At 43.8% G+C, this 22,850-nt stretch overlaps 1 protein-coding gene across 4 annotated transcripts in view; it reads right to left on the minus strand.

Annotated features, from left to right (window-relative positions):
* Nucleotides 1-21,485: 21,485 nt before the first annotated feature.
* LOC140795321 (uncharacterized) overlaps nt 21,486-22,850 on the minus strand; it is a 28,202-nt gene continuing 26,837 nt past the window's right edge. For 2 of the 4 annotated variants that reach the window (XM_073147820.1, XM_073147819.1), the window contains exon 3: nt 21,486-21,910. In XM_073147820.1, the coding sequence (XP_073003921.1) occupies nt 21,779-21,910 (132 nt within the window). In that variant the 3' untranslated portion in view covers nt 21,486-21,778. Of the gene's footprint in view, nt 22,020-22,850 lie in introns of all 4 variants that reach the window. The other 2 variants (XM_073147822.1, XM_073147821.1) reach the window with 2 other exon arrangements.

Consider the following 22,850-nt stretch of genomic DNA (forward strand, 5'->3'; position numbering starts at 1 on the left):
CGGACAAATCTCCTCACATCCCGTCTCAATCCTGGCTACGTGCAACTCTGGGATATCCTCCTATAAGTCCTCAAGACACCCTCAATGCCAGCTTCTAGAGTTTGGTGGAAGTGCTCCAACAATTTCTGCCGCAATCCATCATTTGCGGGTACTCGAATGCATCCGCGGTCCAGCAGCAAACCGCCTCAATTCTTCAACTCTAGATGGCACTCCAGATCATCCATCACCTCCAATCTCAAAATATCTGGGTCAGATATAATGCATACCTCAGATCGTCAAGGAAGGGAAAGGTAGGAGATGAATAGGCTACAAAAGTATTGAAGGCTCTTTTGATCGGTTCGGATAATGAATCACCTACCAATCAAATAAGGCCTCCACTTTGTCACCGCATGCAGAATTGCTAATATCTCTCTCTCATAAGTCGATAATTGTTGAGATTTTTGGGATAAAGTCTTGCTAAGATAGGCAATGGGACGTCCTCCTTGCATTAGTACAGCTCCTATGCCAACACTAGACGCATCTAATAAGCTCTAATACCAATAATAAGCTCTAATACCAATGATAAGCTCTGATACCAATTTGATAAGCGCTGATACCAATTTTTAAGCTCTAATACCAAATTGATAGATTCTCGAACTAAAGATAGGCTACGTAACGATTCCTTCAAGATCTGAATGTATTATAGAAATCAGTCCGTGCAATTATGGAAAACTATTCGTCAGATATTCTTCGGTAGTCAAAAAATTATGAAACGAATTCGATTAGATCCATAACAACTTTCGTATTTATGCCCTTCACATATTCGAACTGTACCAGGGACAAAAACATGGAATAACATGGGTGATGGTGGTGGTCACGGGTGAAGTGGATGTTAGGGTTATGGATGAATATAGAGATGAAGGTGGATTGTGCATTAGATTTAGGGATATAGACGAAGGGAACGAAGTGGTCGAGATTCCAAAGAAGAGGGGTGGCTCGATAGTTGAGGGAGATTAGAAGTTAGGAGAAACCTTGCCAACGGTAGAGGTGAAAAGATGGTGATGAGGGAGGAGGGAGATTAGGGTAGATAGATGATATAGAGGCAAGAAATTAATAATCCAATAGCATAATGAATTTAGCTGCCATCCACATATATATAGGGGCTAGCCAATAAGTCCTAAAATATTATGTAACCCTAATTCTAGAAGATTCCCGCCGATTGCGTTCGAACGAACCAAAAGATGTTCTCTGTATGTGCGAACGCGGGCGTTCAAACTTGTCTGACTGCATTCGAACGCACAATACGTGTTCTCTGTATTTGCGAACCTGATGCAGGCGTTCGCAACGACATTCGAATGCGACCCCACCTGTGTTTGAATGCGACTTACAGAAAATTTATTTTAGTGAAAATAAACAACTAATGCAGTAAGAAAAGTTCCTAACTAATTGTATCTGCATCACATTCCATAGTGAACTCTTTGGTGAAGTCAGGTAGAGCTAAAACGGGTGCTGTCGTCATTGCTGTTTTTAGTTTTTCAAAGGCAGTGGCTTCATCCGTCCATCGCTGGTCCTTCTTGAGGCACCGATCGTCATCGAGGAGATGACGAATCTGATCGGTTCATGACATATTCTTTTAAATCATTATGATCCTTTTGATTGCTTTAACTCTATGCAACAATGTTTGGAACATGCCTCTAAGTTCATCCGCCAAGCCCATATTCATACCCATGGACGTTGATTGACTCGGTCCTGCCACGGTTGCTCCAAAGGAATCGACCTCAAGGTTAAGGTTATCGTTGGTTGAGTCTTCTCTTATCAGTGTGCTCTCCATATGTCTCTTTGTTAATGTCATTTTCCTTATTTCAACTATTAATGGAGGTCTAAGGTTCACTTAGCTCTCATACTAGATTGATGGGTTACGGTACCAAAAGATCGGCTATGGAGCAATTCCTTCAAGATCTGGATGTAGTATAGGAATCAGTCCGTGCAACCGTTGGAAAATATTCATCAAATATTTAAATATTCTCTGGTAGTCAGAAAATTACGAAATCAATTGGGTTATATTTGAAACTTCATGATCTACAACTTTCATATTTATGCCTTTCGCAGATTTGAAATGCAATTGGGACGAAAATATAAAATAACGTGTGTGATGGTGGTGGTGACGGGTGGAGTGGATGTTAGGGTTATGGATGGGTATGGAGGTAAAGGTGGATGGTAGATGTGGTTAAGGATGTAGACAAAGGGAACAAAGTGGTCGAGATTCTAAAGAATAGGGGTAACTTGATAGACGAGGGAGAATATAAGTTAGGAGATACATTGCCAATGGTAGAGGTGAAAGGATGGTGAAGAGGGAGGAGGGAGAGAGTCTAAGAGAAGATACGAGGCAAGAAATTAATAATCCAATTCCATAATAAATTTGGCTGCCATACACATACTTATAGATGCTAGTCAACAAGTCCTAATAATAATGAGTAACCCTAAATCTAGAGTATTTTCGCCGATTGAGTTTGAATGCACCCGATCATATTCGAACACACAAAAGACGTTCTCTATATGTGCAAACGCGATGCAAGCATTCAAACACGGCGTTATGAACTCGCTCGACCGCGTTCGAATGCATTTTTCGCGTCCTCTGTATTTGCGAACCTGATGCAGGTGTTCGCAAGGGCGTTCCAACGCGATCCCACCTGCGTTCGAGCGCGACCTATAGAAATTTTATTTTAATGAAAATAAACAACTAATATAATAAGAAAATATCCTAACTAAGTGTATTAATTAAGAAGTCCAAGTGCCTATGGGGAATACCACAAGTGGAGTATTTAGGCCACATCATAACAACGAAAGGAGTGGCGGCAGATCCTCAAAAGGTGGTGCGCATGACAGCTTGGTCGATCCCTACTTCCGCAATAGGATTGCGTGGCTTTTTGGGGCTAATTGTGTATTATCGCTGCTTCATCACCGAGTATGGCTAGATCACTGCTCCTCTCACTTATTTGCTGAGGAAGGACTCTTTTAGATGGACGGAGAAAGTCACTACAGCCTTTGAAAAAATTAAAAACAGCAATGACAACAACACCTATTCTAGCTCTACCGAACTTCACCAAAGAGTTTGTTGTCTAATACGGTGTGTTGGGAGTTAGTGTAGGAGTTGTACTAATGCAAGGAGGACATCCCATAGCCTTTCTCAATAAGGCTTTACAACAAAAATCCTAGCAATTATCGACCTATGAGAGGGAGATGTTGGCAAAGTGGAGCCCTTATTTGATCAGTAGGCGATTTATTATTCAAACCGATCAAATGAGTCTTCCATACTTTATGGGACAGCAAATTCACACTCCTACACAGCAGAGATGGGTACAAAATTGCTAGGGTATGATAATGAAATTCTATACAAGAAGGGGACAGAAAATAGAGCGACAAATACATTATCGTGCCAACCCAATACCACCAGCTCGCAACCATTTCTTCTCCCACTTTTTCTTTTCTTGACGAGCTGAGATATAAATGTACATTTGACCCAGATGTTATGAGATTGTTACAGGAGGTATTGGATGATCCGGAGCGCCATACAGAGTTGGAGAAACGAGGCGGTTTGCTACTGGACCGCGACAAATTGAGGCAAAAATTGTTAGAGCACTTCCACCAAACTTCGGAGGCTGGTCATGAAGGTGTCTTGAGGACTTATAGGAGGATATCACAAAGCTGCACATGACTATGACTGAGGTGAGATGTGAGGAGTTTTATCTATGCTTGTGAAGTCTATCAAAGGGCTAAGGCAACCACATTGAAACCGATCAGATTACTACAACCTTTACCTATACCAGATTGTGTTTGGGAAGACATTTTTATGGATTTCATAGAGGGTCTTTCGCTGATACGTGGTTATTCCGTTATCTTTGTGGTGGTTGACAGATTGAGTAAGTAAACACACTTTTCGGTATTGTCACATCCATTTTTAGCCAAGTCAGTGGCTGAAATTTTTATTAGAGATGTTGCTCAGTTACATGGCATGCCACACACGATTGTCTCGGATCGTGATCATGTATTTATGAGGAACTTTTGGACTGAGTTTTCCAGATTGCAGATGCCACTAGGTCAAGAAGGTGTCTTGAGGACTTATAGGAGGATATCACAGAGCTACACATGACTACGACTGAGGTGAGATGTGAGGAGTTTTGTCCGTGCTTGTGAAGTCTATCAAAGGGCTAAGACAACCACATTGAAACTGATCAGATTATACAGCCTTTACCTATACCAGACCGTGTTTGGGAAGACATTTCTATGGATTTCATAGAGGGTCTTTCACTGATACGTGGTTATTCCATTATCTTTGTGGTGGTTGACAGATTGACCAAGTATGCATACTTTTTGGCATTCTCACAACCATTTTTAGCCAAATCAGCGGTTGAAATTTTTGTGAGAGATATTGCTCGATTACATGGCATGTCACACACGATTGTCTCGGATCGTGATCGTGTCTTTATGAGTGACTTTTGGACTTAGTTTTTCAGATTGTAGGGGACTCGATTGAACTTCAGTTTGGCATACCATCCACAGACAGACAGTCAAACCAAGGTGGGCGATCAAGGAATTGAACAGTACTTGAGGTGCTTTGTTGGAGAGATGCCGAGATGATGGTTGGAGTTCTTACTGTGGGTGGAGTGGTCTTACAACACTGCTTACCATAGCAGCATTGGCATGACTCCATTTGAGGTGGTGTATGGACGCACGACTCCGACATTACACCTTATGATCTAGTGGCATCTGTAGATCAGACGGAAGTGGACTTAGCTATGATGGATAGAGATGCCACATTGAGGAGGTTGCGTGCCCATCTTAAACTTTCTCAAAATTGCATGAAGTAAGTTTATGATCGTAGCCATCGGGAGCAGGAGTTCGACATCGGCAGTTGGTTGTTTGTGAGAGTATAATCGTATTGATAGGTGCCATGTGTCCGATGCGTAACCAAAAGTTATAGCGTATTGGTCCGGTTGTATATCGTTTGAAGCTGACGGAGGGGTCGAGAGTGCATCCTATCTTTCATGTTTCATTGTTGAGGGAGCAAATTGGAGATCATGAGGACATTGGATCAGTTCTACCAAAGCCATTGGAGGAGACAGAGATCGTAGAGCCAGTTCTTGTAATTACTAGGCACCGATGATGATATGATACCAAATTAGAGATGGAGATTCTACTACAATTTCTGCTCTGATACCAGCTTGATACGATCTCCCCTTAGGCTAAGGATCTATCCTTTCCGATTTTTAGATATGGATAGGATTTGACACGGAATTTTGAAAATAGATTTTGAAAAATGTTGCCGTTGGATTGACGTGATATTTTAATATGTTGTAGCCCCAGAAAAGATCTTTCCAAAAAATCAAGTTTTAGGTGAATTGGATGTTGAGATCTCGAGATATCGTCTGATTAGTGGACAAACATCTAGGAGTCTATCTTACGATTCGTGGATGGGCACGAAATCCTTGGAGATGGTGGAGGTTGGTGGACCGGTGTTAGTGGGTGGCAACGGTGAATAAGTGGTGGTGGAAGGGTTATAGGTGATGGATAGATTGGAAGAAGGGGTAGGAGTGGGCCGCCCTAAGGGACTAGTGTGATTGGCCGGTCGAGGGAGGCTAGATGCGGCGATGCCGGGGATCAAGAGAACGGGAGAGAAGAAGATGAAGGAGACAAGGCAAAACTCAATTCATTCAATAATTATTTCATGGTTGCCATCCACACTTTTAGAGGCTAACCAAACAATTCAAAAATAGCAATTATTAATCCTAAAATAGTAGATTTTTGCCGACCGCGTTCGAATGCACATTTTGAATTCTCTGTATGTGCGAACACGATGTAGGCGTTCACAGGCGCATTCGAACGCGGCGTTCGAACGCACATTTTGCACTCTCTAGATGTGCGAACCTGATGCAGTCGTTCACGAGCGCATTCGAATGCACTCCACCTGCGTTCGAACGCGACATACAGAAAACTTATTTTATTAAGAATTAAACACTAAAATAAGAAACAAAGACACTCTTAGAGTGTATCCATGCTCCAGACAACATCAGTGAAGTCTGAATCATATCAATCCACCACGCTTCCGCAATCTTGTCCTCAAGGTTTGAAATTAGGGAAGCGATCTTTGAACTCTGACTCAAGCTCCTCCATGATTTGATCCTTTGCATTGGTTCCCCACATATCTGAAAATAGAGGAAGGGTTGGTGCTGAAAAGGAGGCGAGTTCACTTGTGTCCGGTTGGCGCGAAAGGGCATCGGCCGCTTGGTTCTGGATCCCCTTTTTGTAGACTAGTTCATAGTCATACCCAAGGAGTTTCATGACCCACATTGCTGTGCTGGGGTTTGAACACGTTGCTCCATGAAATAGGGTAAGCTACGCTAGTTCGTGCGGATAGTAAACCGTTAGCCAATTAAGTAGGGTCGCCTATTACTAGCATTTTGCACTCGTAGGTGGATAACTGTCGCGTCCAATTTGGCAATGCCTTGCTCATATATACCACGGGCCTTCCCTCTTGTACCATAACAGCTCCAATGCTGATACGATTCGGACTTCACCGACGTCGTCTCGAGCATGGATTCACTTTAGGAGTGTTTTTATTTCATGTTTTAGTGTTTAATTTCCATTAAAATAAGTTTTCTGTAAGTCGCGTTCGAACACGGGTGGAGTGAGTTCGAACGTGGTTTGTGAACGGGGTTGTGAACGTGGTGAAGAGAATGTACTGTGTGTTCGAACGCACTGTGAATGCCTGCATCGCGTTCGCAAATACCGACAGGCATGTTTGATCGCGCGTTTGAATGCCTGCATCACGTTCGCAAATCCAGAAGAGCGAACTCGGTGCGTTCGAACGCGGTCGGGCGAGTTCGAACGCGGTCGACGAAAATTATGTTTTTAGGGTTAATTTGAGTTGTTGGTTAGCCTATAAAAGGATGTGGTAGGCAACCAAATTGAGGATTGATTATTGAGATTGAGTTTTTCCTTGCCTCCTTCGTCTTCTTCGCTCCCGTTCTCTCAATCCCCGGCGACGCCGCTTCTAACCTCCCTCGTCCGGCTAATCACCCTAGTCCCTTAGGGGTGGCCCTCTTCTCCCCTTTCGTCCAATCTATCCAACACTTGCCCTAATCCTTCCATCAACCACAACCCTTCCACCATCACTTTTGACCGGTGCCACCACATTAACGCCGGTCCTCCACCAACCATCATTACCTAGGATCTCGTGCCTCCATCCACGAATCCAAAACAGAGCATCCTGATGTTTGTCCACTAAACGGATGGTATCTCGATATCCACAACTCCGATTCGCCTAAAATTTGATTTGTTGGAAAGATCTTTTCTAGGGCGACAACATATCAAAATTTCACATCGATCCAACGGCGGAATATTTTGGGAACTTATTTCAAAGTTCCGTGCCAGATCTAGTCCAGATCAAGAATTGGAAGAGATCGACCCTTTACCAAAAAGGCGTGATCATATCAAATGCCCTCACCCGAAGCATCGCATTCCACCATAAAAGGCTTGCTGAAATCCGATAGAGCCAAAACCGATGCAGTAGATGCTATCTTCAATGCTTCGAATACCTTCGTCGCCTTGCCCGTCCATTGAAACCCTCCTTTCCTGAGTAAGGAGGTTAGCGGGGCAGCAATCTTGCCGTAGTTGGCAACGAATCGCCGGTAGTACCCCGTCAACCCAAGGAATCCCCTCAATTCCCGCTAATTAGTGGGAATCGGCCAGTCCACCATATTCTTAATTTTGCTTGGATCGGCTTCCACTCCTTTCGCTAAGATTACATAACACAAGTACTCCACTTGTGGCTCACCCCAAAGGCACTTGCTCATCTTGACTTTTAACTGGTTTTGTCGCAAGATATTCAACACCTCACGCACATGCCGCAAGTGCTCGCTCCAAATCCTGCTATACACGAGAATGTCGTCAAAGAAGACGAGCATGTACCAACGCAAGAGCGGGCAGAAAAGGTCATTCATCAGCCCTTAGAAGGTAGCCGGTGCATTGGTGAGCCCAAACGGCATGACTCGAAACTCATAGTGGCCATCATGAGTACAAAATGCCATTCTGTGCACATCTTACGGGTCGACGCGGATTTGATGGTACCCCACTCTTAAGTCAAGTTTGCTGAAGTAAGCCGACCCTGTAAGTTCATCCAGTAACTCCTCGATCATCGGTATTGGATACCGATCTTTGACGGTGATCGCATTCAAGGCTCGGTAGTCGACGCAAAATTGCCAACTCTCGTCTTTCTTCCGAATCAGCAGCACCGACGATGAGTAGGCACTTCTACTCGGTTGAATAATCCCTTGCTCTAGTATCTCCACCACCAATTTGCTGATCTCTTCCTTCTGGAGATGCGGGTACCGATAGGGTTGAACATTTGCTGGTTCAGCCCCTAGAATGATCTGGATGCGATAGTCGTGCCGACGGGTCGGCGGTAGTCCTCAAGGTTCCTCGAAGAGATCCTCAAATTCCTGCACCAGCTCTTGTAGGGTCAGCGGCTATTTCCCTTGATGGTGGATGTTCTGGTTTAGCAACAGCCATTTGCAATAGTAGAGCTCTGTCCCCTACACATGGAAGTCCCAAAAGTGGTTGCAACATCGGCCCTTGTCACGGTTGGTTTCCATCCAGCAGCACTCTTCGACCATTCCTCCGAAATATAAGTGTGAGGTTTGAAAAATCAAATGTTACGGGCCCCAAGCTTTGAAGCCATTGGGTCCCCAAGACAATGTCGGTACCTCACAAGGCCAAGGAATAAAGATCCAATGTGAAAGTTTGACCATGCACCTTCAATTCCACACCTCCACAAATAAAATCTGCCCGCAATATTTTGCCATCTCCAATCGTCACATCAAACCCTTCTGTGGGTTCCAACTCGAGCCCAATCTTCCTAAGGAGCCTCTTGTCAATGAAGTTGTGGGTGGACCAAGTGTCAATCAAGATTCTCACTGTGGTTTTCTTGACTACACCATTCACCCGCAAAGTCTTTGGTGCGGCTGTCCTTGAATAGGCATGGAGGGAGATTTTGGCTATCATGTCTTCCACGGGTTGCTCCTCAGGTACTCCTACTTGCTGTCCAGTCACCCCTTCATCTTCAGCTGCCATCTCATCCTCAGCCTCCTCCAATCCGTCGATTAAGCATCATCGATCCCATCGGTTTAGCGCAGCGATGCCCGGGTATAAACTTCTCATCACAACGAAAGCAGAGGCCTTTGGCTCTTCGTTCCTCCACTTGAGCTGGTGTGAGTGCTCGTCCCAGACCTCTAGGCGTGTACTTCACATCTTAGGATGGCTTTAGGGGTGCTCGAGGAAGCACCATTGCAGCAGCGATTCTTGATACGCCGGTAACATTTCCTGCCGCTATGGTTGGTTGAACCGGATTGCGGCTTCCTTGGCTTGTCCAGTTCTGTTTCAGATGTAACTTCATGGCTCGATGTTTGTCTTTCATGACCACCGCATCTTCGAAGGCCTCCTTTAAGGTTCTAGGCCTTAAAGCCCTCACATCGGCTGGTATGTCTCCCCGCAGCCCGGAGATGAAGGTGTTGCGAAGTTGCTGATCCGTCCATAGGGGTTGGCATCGGCTACTTATCCTCTCAAATTCTTCTTGGTATGCCCCAACCGTGGTCCTTTGACCGTCTTTGAGAGGGGAGCATCGAAGTCTTCATACCCCGACACTCCCGTGTGATATCGGTGCAAAAGTCGGCCCAAGTTTCAATAGTCTCATGGGAATTGGCTGCTCGAAACCAATGAAGCGCCACATCTTCAATGTGGAAGCTCGCAAGCGTCACCTTATATTCTTCTGCTGTACCCTGGTATGCGAAGAATCGCTCCACCTTATACAACTAATCGATCGGATCGCCACCTTTGAACTTGGGAAATTCGAGACGCACGATTTGCCCACAAATACCATTGTCTCAATCCGGATCATATCCAAGTCCTTGTCTAACGGAAGGAGAATGCACCATGAATGGTTGATGATCCCTCCTTCGATTTTGATTAACTCGACGCGGTTCTGGTTCATATTGCCCTGCCTATGGATCTAGATCTCCAAGGCGATCTCCATAGTGGTTCACTCGTCGAATGGGCTCGCCTGTAACTGAGCTGGGTGGAACCATCCTTGCTTGTCTCTGCCAATAGGGTGGTGGTAGCAAAGGCTCTTGTGGTTGCAAATTCTAAACCGGTGGCAGTGGGTTCATGGGGGTGGACTCGCATCGTGGGGTCGATGGTGCATTCCCGGTCGCCATAGCATCCCTTATCGCCCATAATTCCCGCATCATCTCCATCATCATCTGGTTGTTGATGGCTATTTGTTCAGCAAGAGACCCAAACATGGCTTGAAAGTTAGGCTCTTCCCTATTCCGATTTGGTCGGGTGGTTCCGCGGGTGGAAGTCCCCGCAACCGTTTCCCCTCCTCTATTGGGAGAATCTCTTCTTCCTCATCTCTCCATGCAGCCATGGTTTGGAAGTGCGTGTCCGAGAAATAGTGGCTCTGATACCAGCATGATATGATCTCTTCTCTGATACCATCTTGATACGATCTCCCATTAGGCAAAGGTTCGATCCTTTCCAAATTTTAGATCTGGACAGGATCTCACACGAAACTTTGAAAATAGATCCCAAAATATGCCGCTGTCGGCTCACCGTGAGATTTTGATATGTTCTAGCCCCGGAAAAGAGCTTTCCAAAAAACAAGTTTCTAGCGAATTGGATATTGGTATCTCGAGATATCGTCCGATTTGTGGACGAACGTCGGGGAGTCTATCTTAGGATCCGTGGATGGAGGCACGAAATCCTTAGTGATGGTGGAGGTTGGTGGACCGGCGTTAGCAGGGTGGCACCGGTGAATAAGTGGCGGTGGAAGGGTTACGGGTGATGGAAGGGTTAGGGCAAAGTGATAGATAGATTGGAAGAAGGGGGAGAGTGGGCCGCCCCTAAGGGACTAGGGTGATTGGCCGATCGAGGGAGGCTAGAAACGGCGACATCGGGGATTGAGAGAACGGGAGAGAAAAAGACGAAGGAGATAAGACAAAACTCAATTCATTCAATAATTATTCCATGGTTGCCATCCACACCTATAGAGGTTAACAAAACAATTCAAAAATGACAATTATTAACCCTAAAACAATAGATTTTCGTCGAACGGACATTTTGCGTTCTCTGTATCTGCGAACACGATGCAGGCATTCGCAAGCACGTTTGAACGCGGTGTTCAAACTCATATTTCGCACTCTCTAGGTGTGCGAACCTGATGCTGGCGTTCACAAGCGCGATCCAATGCACTCCACCCGAGTTCGAACGCGACATATAGAATTTTTTTTTTTTAAGAATTAAACACTGAAACAAGAAACAAAGACACCCCTAGAGTGTATCCATGCTCGAGACGACATCGGTAAAGTCCGAATCGTATCAAATTCTAGTCGAGTGGCTTGGTAAGCCATCCGATGAGGCGACATGGGAGTTGGAGAGTGACATCTTGGAGCGTTTCCCCGACTTTACACCTTGAGCGCAAGGTGCGGGAAGCGTGGTGGGCTGATATATTTAGTTAGAATCTTTTCTTATTGCATTAGTTGTTTATTTTCATTAAAATTAATTCTTGTAGGTCGCATTTAAACGCAGGAGGGGTCACATTCGAACGCTCGTGCGAACGTCTACATTAGGTTCACAAATACAAGAGGACGTGAAAGCGCGTTCGAACGCGGTCGGGTGCGTTCGAACACCTGCATCGCGTTCACACATACAGAGAACGTCTTTTGTGCGTTCGAACGCGATCGAGCGCGTTCAAACGTGATCAGTGGGATTGCAATGGGATTAGGGTTAAATTATGTTATTAGGACTTGTTGGCTAACATATATGACAGTATGGATGGCACCGAAATTTATTATGCTATTAGATTATTAATTTCTTACCTCCTATCTTCTCTCTATTCTCTCTCCCTCCTTGCTCTTCACCATACAGACTGATCATAATGCGTTAAAAAAATATGTCATGAACCAATCGGCTTCGTCATCTCCTCGACAAAGATCGGTGCCTCAAGAAGGGCCAACGGTGGGACCGCACCGAACCGATACGCCATAGGTCCAAGTGTGACATGTTAATGTCAATGATCCTCTTTTACCTATTCCTACACATCATCCCCTACCTCTAATACATAACCCAAGACCGGTGGTGGTGGAACCCGAGAGGCGTGCGGCACCGGTGCGCTTCGTCGATGAAGAGGATTGGCACTTAGAGGACGATGATGGGGATGGACGTGCTCGAGGATTAAAAAAGGGGACCAACAAGAACAAAGGTTCAGACTAGAACCGAGGATCTTTCGTGAACCCGACAATGCTATCTGAGGGAGAACTGCACACTTGAACTTCCCAAAATTTCAAGACGATGATCTGATGGATTGGGTGTTTCAAGTGGAATAATACTTTGATTGTCAAGGGACAGCGGAGGACACAAAGGTCCAGATATCAAGCTTTCACCTCCAAGGAACGACACTGCATTGGTATTAGAGCATGTCTTCCTCGAACTAGATACTGACCACAAGAAAGACCACACCAAGACATCATGAAGGCAATTTCGAGGTTATTAAAGAGACGTCTTTCCATAGACAGGGACTACTTCTCACCTTGAGGACAAAGTGAATGGAAGTGTGGTAGAATGATGTGATTCGGACTAGATCGGATCACCTTGAAAGACATTAGGCTTGATAGATCAAGTTTAGTTATCTTATTTATTATTCTTATGTGGTTTAGTCAAGGTTTTAAATCCAACTCTCTGTAGTTTCGGAAAAATATTAGCATAATATTCTATAGATATCAGAATAATATCAAACTAGTTGGATATGATCGCCAATCTCCAGATCTACAACTTTTCTATTCATGACTTCTCCAGATTCGAAATCTATATATAGAAAAACAAAGGGTTAATCTGAGAAGATAAGGAAGACTAGTTTAATTAAATTTGTTTTAGACTTTTTGATTGTCTCTATAAATAGGGCCTTATGGCTTATATCTATGGCATACTTGGAATGAAAGATTAATTGGTTTTTGTCTTGGCATCACTCAACTAGGTCGTAGGCCTATACATCTCCCTCCTCCCTCTTCACAAACCAGCGCCATCTCTTCCATTGGCGCAGTCTCGTCTAGCTTCTAATATCCCTCTGCTGCCGATCCCCCTAGTTCCGTAGGGCAGGCCTATTTCTCCCCCTTCGTCTTTTTATCTTAGCCATCTGATACGAACTGGGTCAGATTGGATCACATCAAGGAGAGATTAGACTCAATGGATTGAGTCTAATTATCTTATTTGCTTATTTGGTTTAGTTAGAAGGTTATGATTTTATTTATCTAAATTTAGCTCTGCGCAGTTTCAAGAAAATATTCGCAGAATATTCTACAAACGTCCGAATAATATCAAACTAGTGGAACCTCCAGATCTACAATTTTGGTATTCATGATTTCTCCAAATTCGAAATCTATAGAGAAATGAAGGATAAATCCGAGAAAGATAAAGAAGGCTGATTTAGTTAGTTAGCTAGCTTTATCTTGTTGTTTGCATTTCAAATAAATTGGATAATCCACATGTGGATCTGATCTGCTATGAATTTTTACTCCTATAAATAGGAGTGGACATGTATTGATAAGAATGAAACTAAATGGAGAGAAATTTGAGTTTAACCAGTTATTATTCTCATCCTTATCTTTTTACATTAACCGTTGGATTATTTTTATCTTTATAGGAGTAGATCATAACCGTAAATCCTCTTCAAGCATCCAAACCCTAGTCACCTCCTACCTCCAACATCCACCCGACTACACAGCCGTCCACCACCACCCTTGGTCGTCCACCACCCTCCGACGATCGCCACAATATCGAAAATTATCATTATGCCCTTCCTGACCTATCTCCACTATTTTACTTTTATCTTTTTATCTTGACCTCCGATTTAGGTGAAACCAGATCCATTAGAACCCTAACTCACCAAAATTTTCATAATCATCCTATGGACGGATCATTCCAGATCTGGTCCGTAACATTGGTATCAGATCTGACGTTCCTCGGAAGATGGTTAACATGCATTCCAAAGCCAATGAGGAGGCATCGACCATGGAGGACCATGATCTCATCGCCATTCCTGTGGGAGTTGATCTGGCACCCCCTCCAATCCCAGCAATTATTGACGATGAGCCATCGGTGTGGGCAAAAGCATTTTTTAAAGCATTTTCGATCGAGTCGAAGGAGAACGTGAAGGAGATCCAAAAGATCCAAACCTCCTTCAAGGACTCATTTCAGGCCTTGACAGAGGTCCTACTAGCCGCCCTCCACCACCCTGCACCAGCTGCGCCACCAACCACCGTGGAGACCATTCAAACCGAGACCATCCCTTCTCCGGTTGTAGTGGAGCACCCTCCATCCTTACAGATCGAGCCCTCCATTGTAGCAATGCTGGAGCAGCCCCTAACGACAGCCCCATTGCAATCTTCCTCGGTCGAGGTGGAAAATAAAGGTCGAAACCCTAGATTTCCACCGATGGTGATCTAGGCACTTTCAGTCCAAGCCACCACCGTTAGCACCTTCCTTGGACCAGCTACACTTGACCCATGGCCAAAATCTCATGTGCTAATACCTTGGCTCAAAATGATGGGCCCTAAAGCAGCACCTACCATGGGTGATATGATCTCACCTTTTTGGCTAAGGTTCGATCTCTTTCAATTCTTAGATCTAGACAGATTCTGACATGAAATTTTGAAAATAGATCCTGAAAGATGCCTCTGACCGATTGATGTGAAATTTGGATATTGTAGCCCTAGAAAAGAGCTTTCCAACAATTAAGTTTTAGGCGAATCAGATGTGGGGATCTCGAGATATTGTCCGATTAGTGGACGAACGTTAGGGGGGTCGGATCAGGATCCGTGGATGGAGGCACGAGATCCTAGGATGACGGTGGTTGGAGGTGGACCGGCATTAATGGGGTGGCACCGGTGAAAAGCGGTGGGGGAGGGGCTATGGTTGATGGAAAGGTTAGGGCAAGTGTTGGATAGATTGGGAGAAGGGGGAGGAGAGGGCCACCCCTAAGGGACTAGGGTGATTGGCAGGTCGAGGGAGGTTAGAAGTGGCGTCGCCGGGGATCGAGAGAACGAGAGTGAAGAAAATGAAAGAGGCAAGGCAAAACTCAATTCTTCAATAATAATTCTATGGTTGCCATCCACATCCTTTAGAGGCTAACAAAATAATTCAAAATTAACCAAAAATAGTACATTTTTGCCGACCGCGTTTGAACACGCCCGCTCGCATTCGAACGCACCTAGTTTGCTCTTCTCTGGATTTGCGAACACGATGCAGGCGTTCGAACGCGCGACCGAACGCACCTATTTTCCACTTCTCTGGATTTGCGAACGCAATACAGGCGTTCACAACGCGTTCGAACGCACAATTCACACTCTCTGGATGTGATGCAGGCATTCACAACCGCGTTAGAACGCACTCCACCCACGTTCGAACGCAACTTGCAGAAAAGTTATTTTCTTAGGAATTAAACATTAAAACAAGAAACAAAGACACCCCTAAAGTGAATCCATGCTTGAGACGACATCGGTGAAGTCCAAATCGTATCAATCCACCACGCTTCCGCAACCTTGTCCTCAAGGTTTGAAATTTGGGAAGCGATCCATGATATCTGACTCTAGCTCCTCCATGATTTGATCTTCTGCATTGGTTCCCCACATATCTGAAATTAGAGGAAAGGTTGGTGCTAAAAAAGAGGCGAGCTCACTTGTGTCCGGTTGGTGTGAAAGGGCATCAGTCGCTCGATTCTCGATCCCCTTCTTGTAGACTAATTCGTAGTCATACCCAAGGAGTTTCGTGACCCACCATTGCTGGGCTGGGGTGTGCACACGTTGCTCCATGAAGTAGGGTAAGCTACGCTGGTCCGTGCGGATAGTAAACCGTTGGCCGATCAAGTAGGGTCGCCATTTAGTGACGGCGTGTAGAATCGCTAGCATTTCGCGCTGGTAGGTGGGATAGTTGTCACGACTGGTTTGACAATGCCTTGCTCATATATGCCACAGATCTGCCCTCTTGCATCAAAACTGCTCCAATGCCCTCACCCGAAGCATCGCATTCCACCACAAAGGGCTTGCTGAAATCCGGTAGTGCTAGAACCGAAGCGGTAAACATAGCTGTCTTCAAGACTTCGAAGGCCTCTGTCACCTTGTATTCTTCCGCCGTACCTTGGTATGCGAAGAATTGCTCCGCCCTATACAACCAATCAATTGAATCGCCACCTTTGAACTTGGGGAATTCGAGACGCACAATTTGTCCACGGATGTCGTTGTCTCGTTCTGGATCCTGTCCAAGTCCTTGTCTAACCGGAGGAGGATGCACCATGAAGGGTTGATGATCCCTCCTTCTGTTTTGATTAACTCGCCGTGGTTCCGGATTGTATTGACTCGCCCACGGATCTTGATCTCCAAGGTGATCTCCATAGTGGTTCGCTCGTCGGATGGGTTCACCTACAACTGGCCCTGGTGGAACCATCCTTGCTTGCCTCTGCCCATAGGGTGGTGGCAGCATCGGCTCTTGTGGTTGCAAATTCTGAACTGGTGGCGGTGGGTTCATGGGAGTGGACTCGTGTCGTGGGTTCGATGGTGCATTCCCATTTGCCATGGCTTCCCTTGTCGCCCGTAATTCCTGTATCATCTCTATTATCATCTGGTTGTTGATTGCCATTTGTTCGAAAAGAGACCCTAATACGGCTTGAACTAGGTTCTTCCGTATTCCGATTAGATCGGGCGGTTCCATGGATGAAAGTCCCCGCAACCGTTACCTCCTCCTCTATTGGAAGAATCTCTTCTTCATCATCTCGCTATGCAGCCATGGCTCTGGTTGTCATCATAAGAAGCGCCTGTCTGAGGAACGGTGGCTCTAATACCAGCTTGATATGATCTCACCTTTTTAGCTAAGGTTCGATCTCTTCCAATTCTCATATCTGGACGGATTCTGGCATGAAACTTTGAAAATAGATCCCGAGATACCGCTGACGGAAAAGAGCTTTCCAACAAATCAAGGTTTAGGCGAATCAGATGTGAGGATCTCGAGATATCGTCCGATTAGTGGACGAATGTTAGGGGGGTCGGATCAGGATCCATGGATGGAGGCACGAGATCCTAGGATGATGGTGGTTGGAGGTTGACCGGCATTAATAGTGTGGCACTGGTGAAAAGCGGTGGGGGAAGGGTTATAGTTGATGGAAAGGTTAGGGCAAGTGTTGGATAGATTAGGAGAAGGGGGAGGAGAGGGCCACCCCTAAGGGACTAGGGTGATTGGCCAGTCGAGGGAGGTTAGAAGTGGCGTCGCTGGGGATCAAGAGAACGAGAACGAAGTAGACGAAGGAGGCAAGGCAAAACTCAATTCTTCAATAATAATTCTTTGGTTGCCATCCACATACTTTAGAGTCTAACCAAACAATTCAAAATTAACCCTAAACAGTATATTTTCGCCGACTGTATTCAAACGCGCCTGCTCGCATTCGAACGCACCTAGTTTGCTCTTCTTTGGATTTGCGAATGCGATGCAGGCGTTCGAACGCGCGACCGAACGCACCTATTTCCCACTTCGCTAGATTTGCGAACGCAATACAGGCGTTCACAGCGCGTTCGAACGCACAATTCACACTACCGTTTTGCCCTTCCTGACCTATCTCTACTATTTTATTTTTATCTTTTCATCTCGACCTCCAATTTAGGTGAAACCAAAGCCATTAGAACCCTAACTCATGAATACCTCCACCTAAATTTTCATAATCATCCTATGGACGGATCATTCCAGATCTTGTCTGTAACACCGTCTCTACATCACGTACAATTTTTACGACAGTTGTAGGCCAATCATATCCTTCAACCATCTATCACATCCGCATTCGCAAACCATCACCACCATCATCTATTGCTGAGCCACCTCCATTAATTACTCGGCCTCCACTCCATCATCACCTCAATCCTATACCTAAGAATCTGTGCCTCCTCCCACGGATCTCAAATCCCGTGCAAACCTGAATCTCAACTGCTATGAATCGGATCAAGCCAGTTCGTAACAGCGTATCATCCACAAACCAACGGGCAATCTAAAGTCGTTAATCGTTGCCTCAAGCAATATTTGCAATGCTTTGCGGGGGAGCAACTAAAGAGATGGCTAGCTTACCTACCCTGGCCGGAGTACTCATACAACATGGATTATCACACCGCTATTGGGATGACCCCTTTTAAGGCTGTCTATGGGCACGTGCCCCTAACGTTGCGATCATATGACCGGCCGAGCGCACCTGACCGCACCGACATAGATGAGATACTAATGGAACAAGATGAATTACTCAAGCGGCTCAAGCTTTATGTAGAAATGGCACAAAACCGAATAAAGTAAGTGTATGATCGCAAACACTAGGAAAGATGCTATGAAGTTGGCGATTGCTATGAAGTTGGCGATTGGGTCGAACTATTCAAAACCAAAAGTTGGCACATCAGTTCTTTGGTCCATTCCAGATCCTAGAGAAGTTGAGATCGGCTGCATATAAGCCTGGACCTACCGAGTCATCCCGAGTTCACCCGGTTTTCTATGTATCCAACTTGAGAGCCCAAGTTGATCTAGTTGAGCAAGTTGCAGCACAACTACTCAAGCCCGAATCACAGGTAGTTGAGCCCACTCTAGAGAAGGTCCTAGCATGAAGGAGGGTCGGACGTGAAGGATGAATAATTAAGCTATAAATATCAAAATACTTATAATTACAATTAATTATATTTGTCCTACTTATTCTTTGCTAATAATTATATTAGAAAGTTGTAAATTATCAAAAATTATCTAAATAAACTAATTTACCTTAATTTTTGAAAATAAATTATATAATTAATAAAAATAACAACAGTGAGCAACCTCCCCTTACCGTAGTGCTAGGCTCGGCCCAGCACCTACACACAGCAGGTGCTGCGCCACACCCAACACCATGCGCTGCAAGATGCTGGGCCGAGCCCAGCACCATGCACTGTAGGGTACTGGCTGAGCCCAGCACCATTATAGAAAAGAAAAAGAAGGGGAAGGGAGAAGAAGAATAAGAAGATGAAGGAAGAAGAAAGAAGAAAAGGAAAGGGAGCGGAGGGGCTCCGGACCCGGGCTGGTGGGGAGGGGGCTGCCGTTGTTGGCCAGCCTGTAATGCCCCTGCTCGGCACGGGCACATGCACACCCACGCGCCCACATGGCACGTGCGGCTCACGAGACAAGACGAGCGGGGCCCATCACTCACAGATACACTCCTGTGCACATATAATCATGACATCATCAAATAATACCTACTAATATATCTATACTCACATAATCCAACACCAAATAAATTATATTATTAACCAAATAAACCTGTTAACATATGAATATCTAAGTCCACAATAATATACACTAGACCACTACATAATCTAATAGGACCCACACAGACCACTACATAATATAAACTAATACAGGAGTACACTATAATCTGACATGTACTATACAAATTATCATTTGATATAATAAAGTACAAATATAACAAACAATGATACAACTCAATGACTAAACTAATTCATAACAGCTTCTAGATAAACTTAATGACTAAACTTTCGAGGGCAATTATGTCAAATTTATCCATTGGATCCTCTAGAAATTTGAACATGTTGTCACTCTTGAAGAGAGCTTTTCAACAAACAGTGGCTGAAAGTCAAAATATGTTTTGTGCAATAATACGAATTAGAGGATAACTAAGTGGAAGAGAGGATGAGGGAAAGGAAGTGCCCTTATGGACAAGGGTGGTGCGGCCAGATGAAGGAGATTAGCAGCTAGACAAAACCTTGCGAAGGAAAGAGGTGGCATCGGTTGGTGAAGGAGGGAGAAGTTGAGACTAGCGGCCAAGTTGAGAGGGGAGAAGGTAAAGGGCTTGAGACAAGTAATTCTTCCTTAATTCATTTATTGAATAACAATTAGGGTAGAACTCCACATGTACATAGAGACTAACCCTAAACTGACTTGTACTATGATTTGCCATAAAATCTTACATTAAAGATAAACATGAATTAGCTAATTTAGTTTCCCTGATCTTTCTCGGATTAGTTCTTCATTCTGCCACAGAAAGAGTCCAAGGAAACTTTGAATATGAAAGTTCTAAATCATGACATCAACAAGCTTATCCAACTAGGTTCATAATATTTAGACACTAGACGAATATCTTTTGAATATTTTTCCAAAACTATACAGAGCAGAATTTAGCTAATTAAATAAATTCTAACATACTAAGGCTCTAACTAAATTATATAAGCAGATAAGAGAAATAGACTCAATCTATCGAGTCCAATGCTCTCATAATGTGATCCAACCTAGTTAGATTCACATCAGCTACTCTTAACTCAGCTCGGCAAGCCCATACAGTTGGACTCAAGCACAAAGGCTAAATCATATGTAATGACTAATAAGCAAATCATGACTCAAAATCAAAATGCAGAGCATCAGGGTCTAAAATGAATTACAGACTTTTTAAATAAAGGGCTTGCATGGGCTTGTAAACTCGCCAAAACTGGCCCATATTCATCTTAGTATCTTTATGAATTTCTTTCGTCATCCCCAATTATTCCGAGCTAGTCAGAATTTCTATGTCAAGCTCCAGAAGAACTCTTCAGTCCTTAAGAGTGAACCTGAAACTTTCATCAATCTCGAGATCTGCAGAAGTATAAAGAATAAAAATCTCTTGCCTCATGAGGATTGAAATTATATATATATATATATATATATATATATATATATATATATATATATATATATATACCTATAAAGTTATCATGATAAATTTGAAAAATGACCCTTCGTCCAAATCCATTTCTTCAGCTTAAGGTAATTTCAGTACTAGAGATAGCTTTCAGACGCACATTTTAACAAGTTCAAGAAGGGAATTCAAATTAAAAAAAAAAAAAATATATATATATATATATATATATAAGCCTAGTAGGATTTGATCTAAGAATCTCGTGTTGTGGGACCACAATAACCTCACCAACCAGAAATTAGACAATGCAGTTAAATATAACAGTATTTATAAGAACCCTAAGTCACCCAAGTATCATGGCAAATGCATCACTGGCAGCTGTAAGAAGTAACTTGCAACCATGGGATCCAAGATCATCACAGAAGTGTAAAATTCTCAAGCATCTGACAATATAAACATTGCCTCATCCAAATGCAAATCTTTTAGTTATCAAATACTAAATATTTGTCTAAATTCAGCTCCTTCCGATGTCAAGTGCCTGTCCATCATATGAAGGTGTCAACTTGTACATCATTTTTCTCTTTTCTTTTAGAGAAAGTAGGCTGTTAGACAATGCAGTTAAATATTACAGTATTTATAAGAACCCTAAGCCACCCAAATATCATGGCAAATGCATCACTGGCCGCTGTAAGAAAGTAACTTGCAACCATGGGATCCAAGATCATTTCAGATAAGGAAAACAAAAACCTGGGATCAAAGCTGTTTCACAGAATTGTTACATTCTCAAGCCTCTGACAATATAAACATTGCCTCATCCAAATGCAAATCTTTTAGTTACATAAATGTTTTCAAATACTAAAATCTTTGTCTAAATACAGCTCCTTCCAATGTCAAGTGCCTGTCCATCGTATGAAGGTGTTGACTTGTACATCATTTTTTTCTTTTCTTTGGAGAAAGTGGGCTGGCCATATATGTCTTATTTATGGGAGGAGCTACAAGAGTAGAAACTTCTGTACATCACTGGGAACTGCAGGCATTATTCAAAGCATCAAAAACATTTTGAAGAGTTGCATCCTGCACGAGCACAACCTTTTCCCTTGATTTTGAACCGGAGCCAATAGAAACTTGTCTTTTCTTCACACCCAAGACCTGTATGTTTGAAGATGTATAAGTTTTATATGTGTGAATCAAAGGCGGAGCCACATCTTGTAACTATGTGGTTCTGGCGCTGAAGATCATGAATAAGCTCCATTTTGGCCTGGCTAACATAAATAGGAAACAGTTCAATGCAGATCATGTGGAGAGAAATTTCTTCTCTAAGAGGGAGTAAACAATTTATTGTGAAGCTGTTTTTAAGGCCTTAATGGGAAAAAGGAGCTGGATTGGGCAGCTTGGAACATCAATAGCTAATTGGATACCATACAGGTAGGATGGGACATAAAATCATCTGACCATTAGGGGCAAATTGCGACCATATAATTAGAATCCTCTCATTGAAAAAATAACTTCAATAGATATTAGGTGTCTTCGAAAAGGTCCAGCAAATTACTGTTACGGTCTGGACTGAATCCAGATCCGAGTTGAAATTAGCCCAAGCTAGCAGACCAATTAAGTCTGTCTAGTTATTTTCTTTGCATTTCATATTATGTTATTTACTTATGGCATAAATTAGTACAGGTCTTAATCGGTCTGAACCTATTTGTCTTTTAATTTGGTTGAGTCCTAGCCAAGTCGACTAGTTGAGTCGGGTTAGCCTCCAATATAAATGTAGAGAGCAACTCAAGTTTAGGTTTGATGCTTGATTATTGAACCTCTCTTCTTCCTCCTCTATTTTGTCTCTAGCTTCTCTCTCCTAATCCTTCTTTGTGCCACTCATCCCTACCTTCTATACGATTGTCATATCTACCATTGACATTGATATTGTCAGCCTACCACCCGCAACCACCACCACTATCATCTACCTTGCCAATCCCACAGCAATCTCCACTCGGCCTCCACCTTGCGACCACCATCAACCCTTTTCATGACCAGTATTCACTCTAGACGTGGTCCTTCATCCTCAACACAAGCTGTTGTCACCTTCAGCCTT

Source organism: Typha latifolia, chromosome 9, assembly GCF_019914945.1.
Source record: "Typha latifolia isolate L0001 chromosome 9, TyphaL0001v2, whole genome shotgun sequence".
NCBI lineage: Eukaryota > Viridiplantae > Streptophyta > Magnoliopsida > Poales > Typhaceae > Typha > Typha latifolia.